At 41.8% G+C, this 14864-nt stretch overlaps 1 protein-coding gene across 7 annotated transcripts in view; it reads left to right on the forward strand.

Annotated features, from left to right (window-relative positions):
- The window catches only part of LOC124012645 (tropomyosin alpha-3 chain), a 33761-nt gene extending 19203 nt beyond the window's left edge, over nucleotides 1-14558 (forward strand). For 2 of the 7 annotated variants that reach the window (XM_046326490.1, XM_046326493.1), the window contains exons 6-10: nucleotides 77-152; nucleotides 1478-1540; nucleotides 2283-2352; nucleotides 2550-2628; nucleotides 3088-3493. In XM_046326490.1, the coding sequence (XP_046182446.1) occupies nucleotides 77-152; nucleotides 1478-1540; nucleotides 2283-2352; nucleotides 2550-2628; nucleotides 3088-3091 (292 nt within the window). In that variant the 3' untranslated portion in view covers nucleotides 3092-3493. Of the gene's footprint in view, nucleotides 1-76; nucleotides 153-1477; nucleotides 1541-2282; nucleotides 2353-2549; nucleotides 2629-3087; nucleotides 3494-13140 lie in introns of those variants that run through there. The other 5 variants (XM_046326491.1, XM_046326494.1, XM_046326492.1 and 2 more) reach the window with 3 other exon arrangements.
- Nucleotides 14559-14864: the final 306 nt, after the last annotated feature.

Below are 14864 nucleotides of genomic sequence, written 5' to 3' on the forward strand. Positions count from 1 at the left end.
TGCCCTCGTCACCCTCTGTGCCATCTCTCCTTGTTCTCTTGAAACAAACTCAATGGTGACCTCTCCTCAAATCCAGTAAATGTGCTGAACTGGAGGAGGAGCTGAAAAACGTCACCAATAACCTTAAGTCCCTGGAGGCCCAGGCGGAGAAGGTAGTGTGTGTTGGCATTTTACCTGGTTGTGTGAACCTCAAATTACACCAGCATGTTACCTGTGTGTGGGCATGTTTTTTTTTGTGACTATCTGAGCAAATGAATTTAGTAAGGAATGTGTTGACAAATGTCTTTGCACATGTTGCAGTTGATAGATAATAATGCATCTGTGTGAGCAGCATTTGAGTGCAGCTGCTGTATTCACCCTACACCAAAGGTTCTGTATTGACTCTGCCTTGAACAACATTGGTGGTGTGTACTACCTATCCATATAGCCCAGGCAGTTACCCTTGGGTTAATTGGTCTGTGTATTTAATTGCCCTTTGGCATTTTACCTCCATTCTAGGCTTGAATACCCCCTACCCCTTCAAGACATCCATTCTTGTCATCAATGCCTTTTACAGCCTATGTTTATAATTTCTAGAAAGGTCACACTTGCATGGAGTTTATTTAATCTCTATATTTCTGATTGGACCAAAGGCCTGCATGGACAAGCACCCCCATACTAAGTTTAGGCTTTGGTCTAATATAATATATAGATAAAATGTCATGTTATTCTTATGTCGAAGAGGCAATGGGGCCATAATGAATGGTTCCTTTTCACCCCCTTTGTAATCGTTATCTTCCAATGACCCAGCAGTGGAATGCAAATGCACACTTCTTCCAGGTCTGTGTTCTTTAGGCACCAACCAGAAGAAAATACTGAAACGAGACTACTGGGACTTGTTTTTGGTTGCAAAACCTTTGAAGAAGGTTTTCCATTGACTTAATGAACACAACCCAGGTTTATGATTGTTCCCTCTACATTCTTGCATAAGCAGATGCACAGTAAACATCCCTACAAGTAAAGCTGTTTCAGTGGAATAAAGGTTAAATAAGTGGTATTCTACTTCCATCTTTTATGGACTGTAGTGTTCTGGTATTCCTCTGTTATGTTTTACCGGTGGCCTGTCCCAATGGGGAAAAATATTCAGAACTTTGGCAAAATAAATGTTTTGCATGGAAATGTTTCAATTTAATGTATTACGCAGGTTTTTTGTTGCCTAATCCATTTTATTTGGGTACATTTCATTTTGCTATCAGTGATTGGGCAATCGAGACACTGCAGTCCAACTGGGAATTGCAATCTCAGCAAGCAAGTCACATGGGTTGTCATTGATATTTGTCTAATTATTGAACTAAATTAACATGCATAATAATGGCATGTTAAGAATCCTATTGCAGCATCGATAAACTGGTCTTTGACATGAGATTGGGGTGATGTGTTATATTTGAGTCTGTGTTCTACATGCACTTTAAACTGACAATCCTATCTTCTATTACAGTACTCCCAGAAGGAGGACAAGTATGAGGAAGAGATTAAGATCCTGACTGACAAGCTCAAAGAGGTAAGTGGATAACCTGTAGAGCAGGTATCATCACTAGATTCACATGCGGGCTGATATTGTTATGCTAATTGTTTTTGGAGTGAATGGTCAGGGGGCCGGACATGTTACAAATTTGTAGACTGCAAATTGACTGCAAAGAAGCCCAAACGGATATAAATCCTGACTAAAACAATAATTTAGATCCTTGCTTACGTTTGTATACGATCACATACAGTATCTCTATACGTGGGAATAGTTTGGAACATATTTCAAAAACAGAAATAGCTTGGCACTGATTTGCTAGGGTTTTTAGTCTTATGTCCAGCATTAAAATAAAATCTTGGCCCTCGGGTCACCAGTTGGGGAACTCTGATGTATAGAATTGTAAAAACCCTTCATTTGGTAGATATAATTGCACATGGTTGACACTCTCAAGCAAAATTCAGGGAAGTCTAAGTTCATGCGTTGTCTATGACGTCCCCTTATAGTATCTAGTTTGGCGTTCCGGGGTGATTAATGGGGGGTGGGGGGGATATTTATGTTAAATTCCTCAAGGATATTTCTTTGATACTAGTTAATGGCTCATCGGTGGGTATTTTTTTTCTGATCTGTTATTTGTCTGGATGTCTCGTTTTGTAGTTTGTCTTGTGCATTGCATTTGTTATAGTAGTTTTTGGTTCGGTTGCTTTTGTAGTCCCAAATTAACCTTTAGTCTAGGTTGTCTAGTATCTTGATTGAAGGCTTTGTTTTTGACTTCTCTTAGGCTGAGACTCGTGCTGAGTTTGCTGAGAGGTCTGTGGCTAAGCTGGAAAAGACCATCGATGATCTGGAAGGTAGGATCCAGCCACTTTGCCTTAACTCCTGTATTTCCCACTGCACTGTCTACAGGAGAAGTCCTGTTCTGGCTTAATCATGCTATTAGCATACATCATCACTTTCTCTTTGGCTGCTATTTCTTTCCCTCTCCTTTATACACCTTCCTATTCTTTAAAAAAAAATTATCCTTTCACTCTTTGGCCTCTCTGAACAGATGAGCTATACGCACAGAAACTGAAGTACAAGGCCATTAGTGAGGAGTTGGACCACGCCCTCAATGACATGACTTCCATGTAAATACAGGCCTACTATGTGTGTGTGTGGTTGTCGTGCAGGGGGGGGTTGGTTGACTGCAACCCTAATATCCCCCTTCACTGATGCCAGGTGTCCAGGAAAAACACCTGGCTCTAACACGTCACCTAACATTGCATATCATTTGTTCAAATTTTTAAAGCACTGGCAGACCGTGACAAACTACATCATGCAAAAAGCAAAGCTTGAGTAATGCTATGAAACCTGTCAACCAGGACTATTTATACTAAAATTTATTTTTGTGACCTAATAACTGTGTGATGTGAGTGGTGTGGCAAAGGGTGTCTAATAGCCGAATAACTGAATGCTTGCAGTTTTGCGTATCAACAATACACTAAACGTCCACAAGAATAGTCTGTGATACCCAATGGCTACTAATCGTAACAATGTAATGATTCTCAGAATCTGTAGTCACGGTTTCTCAACCCCTCTGTTTTCAGATAACGGGAAGCTCTCACATTGTGGTTTCAAGAATGTTGTCTCAGTCCTCCTGAACATCCATCTCGGGTGTGCAGTTCTCGCTCTCCCTCTTCTGTCAATATTCACTCATTCCTCACGTTGTTAAATCTGTTCCCTTTTTGTGCTTTTCACTCTATTGTCCTGTTTCTTTAGCCCCACTTACTCTCTCATTACTCTTTGTGACCCTCATTTATCCCTCCCTCCCTCCCCTCACCTCTTTCCCCTCCGTTTGGGCAACAGTCATTGTTGTATCTTTGGCTCACTGTTATGCACTGTACTTGCTGTATTGCTATTTCCTCTTTTCTCCATCTTGCCTTCAAACACTGTTCTTTACTTTGTCTACACACTGTACATGTGATTCTCGATAAACATTTAACAACTGGAGGAGGAATAACCTGTCCGACTACTTTCTTTATTCTCTTTTGGCCTGATCTGGCTAGGGTAGCTTCAAAGTGACAACGAACACAATTATTTCTGTTTCTCTTACCATGTGCACATTGTTTTTCCACAAATAGCTTTGTTAGAAATTGTACATTCTATTTGATTTAATGAGCAGAGGTGATGGCGCCTCCGCGTTTGTGTTTAGCATCATGCTAGCACTATAATTAAGAACATACTTTAAGGGGAAAAGCAGAAGACTTCATTAAACATGTGCCATCTGTATTTTGGGCATTTGCTCATCTCGTGCCACTCGCAACAAGTTCATTCAAACAAGAGGTCAAGTCATGGATAGGTTTTGTTCACTTGTACAACGAGATGTGTCACAATGGTGCAATTTACAATACAGAGCTGATCAGCAGTGCAGCTTATGAGATATGAATGTGATTAGAGCCATTAAAGTAATTTCAATGTTAAAATCTTCCCCTTTTAGTGCCCCCCCCCCCCATCCAGTTTTCTGAACTTTCATTGTTGGACGTAAGACTGCAAAAACACCAGGAAGTCGGCTGCAAGTGATTTTTAATTTATGAAATCTGTTCCCAAGTATTCCCGTAGACATAATCATATACCACAAATATATATTTCATTGGATTTTTATAGCACTTTTCTACCAACTGAGGTACTTAACATAGTTGGGGGAAATGTGTAGCATCCACCTCCAGTGTTGCATGGCAACCATTTTTGTGCTCAACACACATAAGCTATCAGGTGGAGAGGTGAGGCGTGATATATGCCAATTAGGAGTGAGGGGGATGATTAGGTGGTCATGATGGAATGTGGCCAGGTTGGCAAGGTTTCCGTGACACCGGGGTGAACACACTACTCTTGAAATGGGATAGGATTAAACATTTGTTTGAATGTCCCCTCCAAAAGACAGCACCCTACGCAGGACAATGTTCTCAAATATAGTCACGGTTTGAAATGATTGTGTTGGTTACATAAACTCAGTAAAAAAAGAAACAGACCTTTTTCAGGATCCTGTCTTTAAAAGATAATTTGTAAAAACCCAAATAACTTGCTAGATCTTCAATGTAAAGGGTTTAAACACTGTTGCCCATGCTTGTTCAATGAACCATAAACAGTTAATGAACATGCACCTGTGGAATGGTCGTTAAGACACTAACCGCTAACAGACGGTAGGCAATGAAGGTCAGTTATGAAAACTTAGGACACTAAAGAAGCCTTTTACTGACTCTGGAAAAACACCAAAAGAAATATGCCCAGGGTCCCTGTTCATCTACGTGAATGTGCCATAGGCATGCTGCAAGGGGGCGTGAGGACTGTAGATGTGACCAGGGCAATAAATTGCAATGTCTCTACTGTGAGACTCCTAAGACGGCAAAAAGTGCTCTTCACTGACCAGTCACGGTTTTGTCTCACCATCGTCGAAGGACTGAGCGTTACACCAAGGCCTGTACTCTGGAGCGGGATCGAGGTGGAGTGTCTGTCATGTCTATGGCGGTGTGTCAGTATCATCGGACTGAGCTTGTCATTGCAGGCCATCAACGCTGTGCGTTACAGGGAAGACATCCTCTTACCTCATGTGGTACCCTTCCTGCAGCCTTATCCTGACATGACCCTGCAGCATAACAATGCCACTAGCCATACTGATCATTCTGTGCATGATTTCCTGCAAGACAGGAATGTGTGTTCTGCCATGGCCAGTGACGTGCCTGGATCTTAATCCCATCGAGCACATCTGGGACCTGTTGGATCGAAGGTTGAGGTCTAGGGCCAATTTCCCCCCCCACAGAAATGTCCGGGAACTTGCAGGTACCTTGGTGGAAGAGTGGGGTAACATCTCACAGCAAGAACTGGCAAATCAGGTGTAGTCCATGAGGAGATGCATTGCCGTACTTATTGCAGCTGGTGGCCACGCCAGAAACTGACTGACTGACTTTTGATTTTGACCCCCCCCCCCCCCCCCCTTTGTTCAGGGACACATTATTCCACTAGTCACATGTCTGTGGAACTTGTTAAGTTAGTCTGAATCTTATGGTCATACAAATATTTACACATTAAGTTTGCTGAAAGTAAACGCAGTTGATAGTGAGGACATTTCTTCTTTTTTGCAGAGATTCTGTTTAGGCTTCTTGCGGTCAATTTGCAGCCCAGATGTGTTTTTGATGTTCCCCTCAATTAAATAAATGGCCTGCAGCTAAATCTAGTTGATGATCCCTGTTTTATTGGCGTGCATGTGTGGTTGCTGGTGTTGCCAAAGCAAAATCAGTTGCTTGTCATGCTAACTAGCATAAAATCAAAAATGGTCTGGTTTTGTATTAAAACTGGTGTCCCTAGAACTTGTTTGCTAACCAACCCAATTAGTTTAAATAAGTACTTTTAAAGATGGATCTTTTATCAAACTTTCAAAAACCAGTCCTTGACAAGCTAACAGTCAACTGACAGATTGTCTAACTAGTTTTTAGACATATTAACCAAATAGCTAGCACTTTATCCACATTACCCCCACTCCCCCAGAGGAATTTGCAGCCACTTTCAATTTAATTTTCTATCCTAGAGAGGACATGCAGATTTAGGTTCCTCCTCCGAAGAATAACGAAGGCTACTTGTGTTACGTTAATATTTTTGTTCAGTGTAGATAAGGTTAGCATGTTAGGGTACTGACAGCTGCCAGTGTAGTGGGGATAATCAGCTCCACATGGAAATTCCCACACCAATTTGAATGTGTACAGTTGAAGTCGGAAGTTTATGTACACTTAGGTTGACTGCATTTTTAAACGGCTCAAACTTCCAGAGAACAATGTCATGGCTTTAGAAGCTTCTGTTAGGCTAATTTACATTTGAGTCAATTGGTGCTGTACCTGTGGATGTATTTCAAGGTCTACCTTCAAACTCAGGGCATCTTTGGGAAAATCAGCCAATACGTCAGAACATGTAGACCTCCACAGGTCTGGTTCATCCTTGGGAACAATTTGAAGGTAGCACGTTCATCTGTACAAACAATGGTACTCAAGTATAAACACCATGGGACCACGCAGCCGTCATACCGCTCAGTAAGGAGACTCATTCTGTCTCCTGGAGATGAACGTACATTGGTGCGAGAAGTGCAGATCAAATCCAGAACAGCAAAGGACCTTGTGAAGATGCTGGAGGATACGAGTACAGAAGTATCTATATCCACAGTAAAACGAGTCTTATATTGACACAACCTGAAATGCCACTCAGCAAGGAAGAAGCCACTGCTCCAAAACGAACTGTTTGGTCATAATGACCATCGTTATGTTTGGAGGAAGAAGGGGAGGATTGAAAACCGAAGAACACCATCCCAACTGTGAAGCACGGTGGTGGCGGCATGTTGTGGGGGTGCTTTGCTGCAGGAGGGACTAGTGCACTTCACGAAAGAGATGGCATCATGAGGAAGGACAATTATGAAGATGTATTGAAGCAACATCTCAAGACATCAGTCAGGAAACTTAGGCTTGGTCGCAAATGGGTCTTTCAAATGGACAATGACCCCAAGCATACTTCCAATGTTGTGGCAGAATGGCTTATTGATGACGACAGCCAAGGTATTGGAGTGGCCATCACAAAGCCCTGGCCTCAATCCTATAAAATTTGTGGGCAGAACTGAGTGTTTGCGCAAGGAGGCCAATAAACGTGACTCAGTTACATCAGCTCTGTCAGGAGGAATGGGCCAAAATTCACCCAACTTATTGTGGGAAGGTTGTGGAAGGCTACCAAAAACGTTTCACCCAAGGTAAACAATTTGAAGGCAATGCTACCAAATGCTAATTGAGTGCATGTAAACGTCTGACCCACTGGGAATGTAAATGAGAGAAATAAAAGCTGAAATGAGTAATTCCCTCTACTATTATTCTGACATTTCATTTTTAAAATAGTGGTGATCCTAACTGGCCTAAAACAGGGAATTTTTACTAGGATTAAATTTGAGGAATTATGATAAACTGAGTTTACATACACCTTAGCCAAAAACTTTTAAACTTCGACTGTGCATGCATTTGTTTCTGAGGTTATAGTTCATGTAAAGCAATCAGTCAATTGAAATGCATTCAATAGCCCCTAATCTATAGATTTCACATGATTGGGAATGCATGGATTGCGGCAGATGAATGGCACGAAAATGGGCCTCAGGATCTCGTCAAGGTATCTCAGTGCATTCAAATTGTCATTGATAAAATACCATTGTTTTCGTTGTGCATAGCTTATGCTTGCCCATACCATAACCCCACCACCACCATGGGGCACTCTGTTCACAATGTTGACTTCAGCAAACTGCTCACCCACACGACGCCATACATGCTGTCAACCATCTGTGAAGAGCAGACTTCTACAGTGGCCATCGACTGTGAGCATTTTCCCACTGAAGTCTGCTATGACGCCGAACTGCAGTCAGGACACGACCCTGGTGAGGACGAAGAGCAGGCAGATGAGCTTTCCTGAGACCTGTTTCTGACCGTTTGTGCAGAAGTTCTCCGGTTGTGCAAACTGTTACATCAGCTGTCCAGATGGCTGGTCTCAGACGATCCCACATGTGAAGAAGCCGGCTGTGGAGGTCCTGGGCTGCAGTTGTAAGGCCGTTTGGGCGTACTAACAAATTCTCTAAAACGGCGTTTGCTCGTGGTAGAGAAATTAGCATTCCATTCCCGGGCATCTGCTCTGGTAGACATTCCTACAGTCAGCATGCTAATTGCACACTCCCCCAAAACTGCACATTTTAGTGGCATCTTATTCTCCCCAGAACCTGTTTTGAAGGTCATGCTGTTTAATCAGCTTCTTGATGTGCCACACCTGTAATGGAGTATTTTGGCAAAGGAGAAATGCTCACTAACGGGGATCTAAATACATTTGTGTGCACAATTTGAGAAGCTTTTTGTGTATGGAAAAGTTCTGGGATCTTATTTTGTGACCAACACTTTTACATTTTTTTTTCTGAGTAGCTAGCTAATTTTTATTTTGTATTTTTTTACTACATATTTGAAAGATTAGCCCGCTAGCTCTGGCTAGCATTGATTTAGGAAACACTTTGCCACAGATGGAAACAACTAGCCTATCTTTGACTTCGCCATCTATTATCTCATGTTTTGGCATCTTCTATAAATAGCGGTCCTGAATCCGCCATGGAAAGAAATGTCCTCACTGTTTACTTTCAGCAAATTTAATGTGAATATTTGTATGACCATAATATTCAACAGACAACCTGAACTAGTTCCACAGACATGTAACTAACAGAAATTAGTGTCTCTGAACAAAGGCGGGCGGTTCAATCAAAAGTCAGTATCTGGTGTGGCCACCAGCTGCATTAAGTACTGCAGTGCATCTCCTCATGGACTGCACCAGATTTGCTCGTTCTTGCTGTGAGATGTTACCTCACTCTTCCACCATGGTACCTGCAAGTTCCCAGACATTTCTGGGGGAGAATGGCCCTAGCCCTCACCCTCCGATCCAACAGGTCCCAGATGTGCTCAATGGTATTGAGATCCGGGCTCTTCGGTGCCCATGGCAGAACACTGATATTCCTGTCTTGCAAGAAATCATGCACAAAATGTTCAGTATGGCTGTTGACATCGTCATGCTGCAGTGTCATGTCAGGATGAGCCTGTAGGAAGGATACCACATGAGGTATTAGGATGTCTTCAACAAGCTCAGTCCAATGATGCTGTGAGACACCGCCCCAGACTGACTGACCCTCCGCCTCCAAATTGATCCCGCTCCAGAGTACAGGCCTCTGTGTAACGCTCATCCCATCTACGATGAACGCGAATCCGACCATCACCCCTGGTGAGACAAAACCGTGACTCGTCAGTAGAGCGCAATTTTTTTGCCAATCCTGTCTAGTCCAGCGACAGTGGGTTTGTGGCCGTAGGCAATGTTGTTGATGTCTGGTGATGACCTGCCTTACAACAGGCCTACAAGCCCTCAGTCCAGCCTCTGCCTATTGCAGACAGTGAGCACTGATGGAGAGATTGTGCGTTCCTGGTGTAACTTGGGCGGTTGTTACAGTCCTGTATCTGTCCTGCAGGTGTGATGTTCGGATGTACCGATCCTGTGCTGTTACACATGGTCTGCCACTGCGAGGACGATCAGCTGTCTGTCCTGTCTCCCTGTAGCGCTGTCTTAGGTGTCTCACAGTATGGACATTGCTTTTTTTTGCCCCTGCCATATCTGCAGGCATCATGCCTCATTGCAGCATACGTAAGGCATGTTCACGCAGATGAGCAGGGACCCTGGGCATCTATCTTAATGTTTTTCAGTCAGTAAAAAGTGTCCTAAGTTTTCATAAATGTGACTTTCATTGCCTACCATCTGTAAGCTATTAGTGTTGGATAGTGACCACTTAATGTAATAGGCCTCGTCTCAGTCCCTAGTGCAGTTTTCCAATCTCGGTCCTAGGGACCCCAAGTGGTGCATGTTTTGGTTGTCTTAGCACTACACGGCTGAATCAGCTTGATGCAGTGTTAATTTCGATCTACAAAAATGGTGACAAATATTTGTCAAACACCTATTTTTCACTGGCAATTGGCTAGACTAGAACTGTCTAAATAGACCCAGAATCCTTTCATTTCAGTTGACTAAAATGATAAAAGACAAAATCGAAGTGGGCTGGATTTAGAGCTTTTCAAACAATATTGCACAGCTGCGCAGCGCAATTCTCTTCAGCAGTGGGAAGGACGAGTCATACACATTGTGCTGGCGACTCTCTTGCTTCACTTTAGCTAACCAGTCACAGCTAGCCTTCTAGTTAGCGATCATTTGCCTGTTTATGAACACTGCTTTACAAAATGTAAAAACAATGGCTGCATTGAGTTTAATAGTAAGTCTGTTTCTCTCCCTTGAGTAGGCTGTAGGAAAGTAGGTATTTTTAAATTGTTGTCTTCAATCTGCCCACTTTTCCCACCTCATTTCCATTATTCAACATGCCAGAGAAGCATGTTTGTTCTACATAGCATATTTCTATCTGAACGTTCTGTCCTGCTGAACGCAGCCCAGGGCGTTAGCTATAGCCAGCTAATCTCACTGAAAAAGGTGTAGTCAAATGTTTAACGGTTCGGTCCGCAACTAGCCTAGTTCTAGAGCACCCCGTGATATTATTTTTATGAAAGTAAAATGTGGCCTGCACAATAGAAAGAACATCGCCAGTATTATGGGTCATGTCTATTTGAAATAGAATCAAGCTGTATTCTTTGAGGAAAAAATAGGTACTTGGCTACAGAACCTGTGTATGTTGGTGCTCTTCATGGAATTTCTGTTCAAGAATGTTTTTCAACAGAACGTAGCCCTGGTAACATGATCAGTAGCCTATATGGAAACATTACGTTGGCACAGAAAGGACAAGGGATAGCTAACAATTTGACTTAATTCATCTTGCCAGTAGCTTTAGGCCAGGGCTCTCAACCCTTCCTGGAGAGCGACACTCTTACAACTTGAGTTGAAGTGAAACCTGTAACTAACCTTATTCAGCTTATCGACCAGCTAAATCAGGTGCACTTGATAGCGTACAGGACGGTTGCTCTCCAGGAACAGGGTTGGAGAGTCCTGCTGACTGGGTAAATAACTTCGTTATTTAGTTATCTTGATTAGTTGATTATTTAAATCATCTGTGTAGTGCTAGGGCAAGAAACCAAACGTGCACCCCTTGAGGTCCAAAACCGTTTTGGAAACGCTGCCCTAGTGGCTTACTTAGTAAGTCTGCCCTCCTATGGCCATCTTTTAATCTTCCTACTACTCCATCCTCAGGTAAATATGACCTTTTCAGCACTCTTTGCTTATTTGGTACTTTATTTAGTAGTATTCATTCTGTTTACTATGCTCCACTATGCCATCTCACATCCACTCGACTATCTACACTTTATAGCAGTGTTGCTCAAGATGTATCCTGTGGACCTACTGTGAATGCTGTGTTTTTGAGACTTCTTATATGCTGACCACACCGCTTGCGTCGTGTGCGCATGCGTTGAATAACATGCGTGTGTGTACATTTATTTTGCAGTCATTGCACCCACACTGCGTGCTCACGCCAACGAGCGTCTGTGTTGCCAGGTGCTAAAATAGAAGTGGTTTCTATTTTTGGCACAGAATGCGCTGCAAGTCATGCCTCTCCCATCTCATTGGGTTATAGAAGCAGACACCCACGTGCCATCTCCTCATTGGTTTTACCCACGTGGGTGATTGAAACACGAACTGAGGTCGGTCGTCCTCATGGTAATACTATTAGATGCCAATTGCCATATAAAGTCCAAAGATAAAGCCTGAAAAGAAGAGGACTAGAAATTATTCTGTTGACCGGGTTATGTGTGGATTAATTGTCGGAGTAGAGAACCTAAAATAACTCTACTTTTATATCCCAGGACAAATTAGCTAGCAACTGCAAGCTACCTAGCTAAATTGCCATAAATATTTCATGCTTTTTGACCTGTCCCCAAATTAATATAATTGGTTGAGTTTGTTTTGATATTTCAACCTGCCTGTCATGATCGCGTTTGTGGGGGGACAAAATCAATTTGCGAACACCCGCGAGTGGTTTGGGTATGGTGTTAGGCTGTGTTTACACTGGCAGCCCAAATTCTGATCTTTTTAGAAGTAATTGGTATTTTTCATATCAGCTTTAAAAAATATTTGTGTAAAGATGCGATTGGTCAAAATGCCAATTAGTGGAAATATCAGTTGCGCTGTCTGAATAGAAGGCTGCCTTTATTCAATCTGCTTGGTACATGAAAGCAAATTAAGTCACTGAATAGGGTTGCAAAGCTACTTGTAATTTACCAAAGTTACTGTTATCTAAAGTAAATTTGCCAAAGATTACAATCTATGGTAATTTTGGAAGTATATGCTTGACTCTTTTTATTTTAGTCAAGCATACTAAAAAATTACTCTTTTTATATAGTGTTCCATTTATCAGTCTGTCCATTTTAGTTTCTTGTGAATAGACCATATGGTTCAAGATAATGGCCTAATTAATCAAATGTCATTTCAATTAACTCTGCAACTCATCAAACTATAAAAAGTTAACTGACAGCAGTTTGGCATCAACATTTACAACCTGCTGAAACCCTCATATTAGACACCAATGGTATTCACTTAGTTGATGGTTTAAATTTAGGATAATGTTGTACAGCTTCATTCTGTTGTATTTTTTTAAATTATTTTTTTTAAACGTGAAAAGGCCAGAGGCCCAGAGAATTAGACAACTGTGATAATCTGAAGTACTCAAAGGCAACTAGATATCATCTGATACCCCCCCAAAGTCAGGAAAGTTACCAATTTACTGGTTAACTATGAAAGTTTCCAGTAATATACCCTTCCTTTGCAACCCTACCACTGAAGATTTCCCATTTTTAGACATGTCCAGTTATATTGTTTTAGGGTAAAACGACTTAAAACCTCAGTCATATTGGGCTATGTAATAACCGCATAATCACAATAAGAACCCATCAGGACGGTTAGAAAACTGGCTTAATTATTGGGGATAAAGCCAGTTATAAGCTCTCAATGGTTGATTATGGCAGTGTTCTTTAGCCCTTAAAGTGGAACCTAGGGATGTGTGGCGTGTTCCCTTGTGAATCCAGATGCAGTGTAAATATGAACCTCTCCCTTTCTCTCTATCTCCCCCTCTCCAGAGAGACTGGCCAATGCCAAGGAGGAGAACCTCAAGATCCATGCCACCCTGGACCAGACTTTGCAGGACCTCAACAGCTTCTAAGAACCCCCAGATGGACTCTCCCAAAAAACCACTTTCCTCCACTTATCCCTCTGCCGACCTTTGCTTTCCGCCTCTCTCTCATTCCTCCGCGCTCTGCTGTAGTGGAGGGTAGGAAAAATCTCCACTGGAGGGTGCCAAAACCACTATTTACAATGACACCTTTATTCTCAACAGCATTGATTGTTCTTGTTAAACTTGAGGTTTTCAATGTGACATCTTGCGGAAGCTCTTGCCTTTATCCATTGGAATGGTGTTTAATAGGGGAACTCTGTCGTACTTGTGTGGTCTATTATTCTATCTTGTTTGTGTGGTCGACAACTTTTCCTTGTTGGAGTGGGGCTAGCATGACTGCCTTTAAGGATTTATTGCCAAGTTAACAAGAACATGGTTAGGCCACTCATCCATTATATCCCATTAGAGAAGGGGGGGAACGGGGCACTGTTTTTTTACCAGCCATTTACTACATGCGATTATTTACTCCTGTCCTGCTGTTGTATACTCTGGCCTGGCTCTATTTTGTTCGCTAGCACCTTCCCCTAACACCTAATCCCTGAATGTTCACAGATCTGAAAGTGGTAAATAAGATGGAGTAAATGCCACTTGGCCTATCAGAGGGATGGGCCATTTCCACATTGCGTAGGCCTATGCAGTCCTTTCTGACTAGTTAACACCAAAAAGGGTTAGTGGATAGGGTTCAGAATGTAACTGGCTTTCTGTCCTCTATCCCTCCTTTTTGCCTACTTTACACCAATACGGTTTGGGGCCAAAACCACACTGGGTGGTGTTTCTCCTATTCATTAGGTATTTGTTTGTGCCTGATATTTTGTTTTATCCCACTTAAACAATAGCCACTATCACAAGATAATGCTGCACTTGTATGACACTAATTATTTGGCTGTGTTTACATGGGCAGCCCAATTCTGTTTTTTTCCACTATTTGGTATTTTGACCAATCATAACAGATCTTTTCATATTAACTCTTTTTCCAAGTCGATCTGATTTGGTCAAAATACAAATTAGTGTGAAAGATATTAGGTTTGGGCTGCCTGTATCAACAGCCTTTTTAGTTTGACAGGTTTATGGTGAAGTTCTTGGGATAACAAAAATCAATGGCTATCACCTTGCCAGTACCATGCCAATTATAGAAAATGGGTGGGGGATCTGATTAGTGTGATGCAAAACCTATACAATTTTAGTAGGGGATTAAACTAAAACACCAAAAATTAACTCAATGTTTTAACTGGAAACTCACTGTGTATAACCACTGTTTGTCTTGTTCCATTGTAATGACTTTTGATGTTGAATAAAGACCATGATTTTTACTGCCATACTAAACTATCGTCTAACTAGAAGTTTCTCCTCGTACAATTCATTGCTGTAGACTTGATTGAATTGACCCATCCCTGGCTTGAGTGCCAGCCATCTTTTGATTTGTTAGACCATTAAAAAAAAAAACTCATACCAAGAGATGCATGCATACATGAATACATAAAACAATTAACACAAGTACAATGTATTTCATGTTACACACAACTAATCACTATCATACAGTAATGTTAACCTAACTTAGAGGAATAGTCATCTTCATTGATCATTTTCAAAAACTTTAATGGTTTTAGCCGGTCTTGATGTGCTACGTGT

Source organism: Oncorhynchus gorbuscha, linkage group LG24 (genome assembly GCF_021184085.1).
Source record: "Oncorhynchus gorbuscha isolate QuinsamMale2020 ecotype Even-year linkage group LG24, OgorEven_v1.0, whole genome shotgun sequence".
NCBI classification, from domain to species: Eukaryota; Metazoa; Chordata; class Actinopteri; order Salmoniformes; family Salmonidae; genus Oncorhynchus; species Oncorhynchus gorbuscha.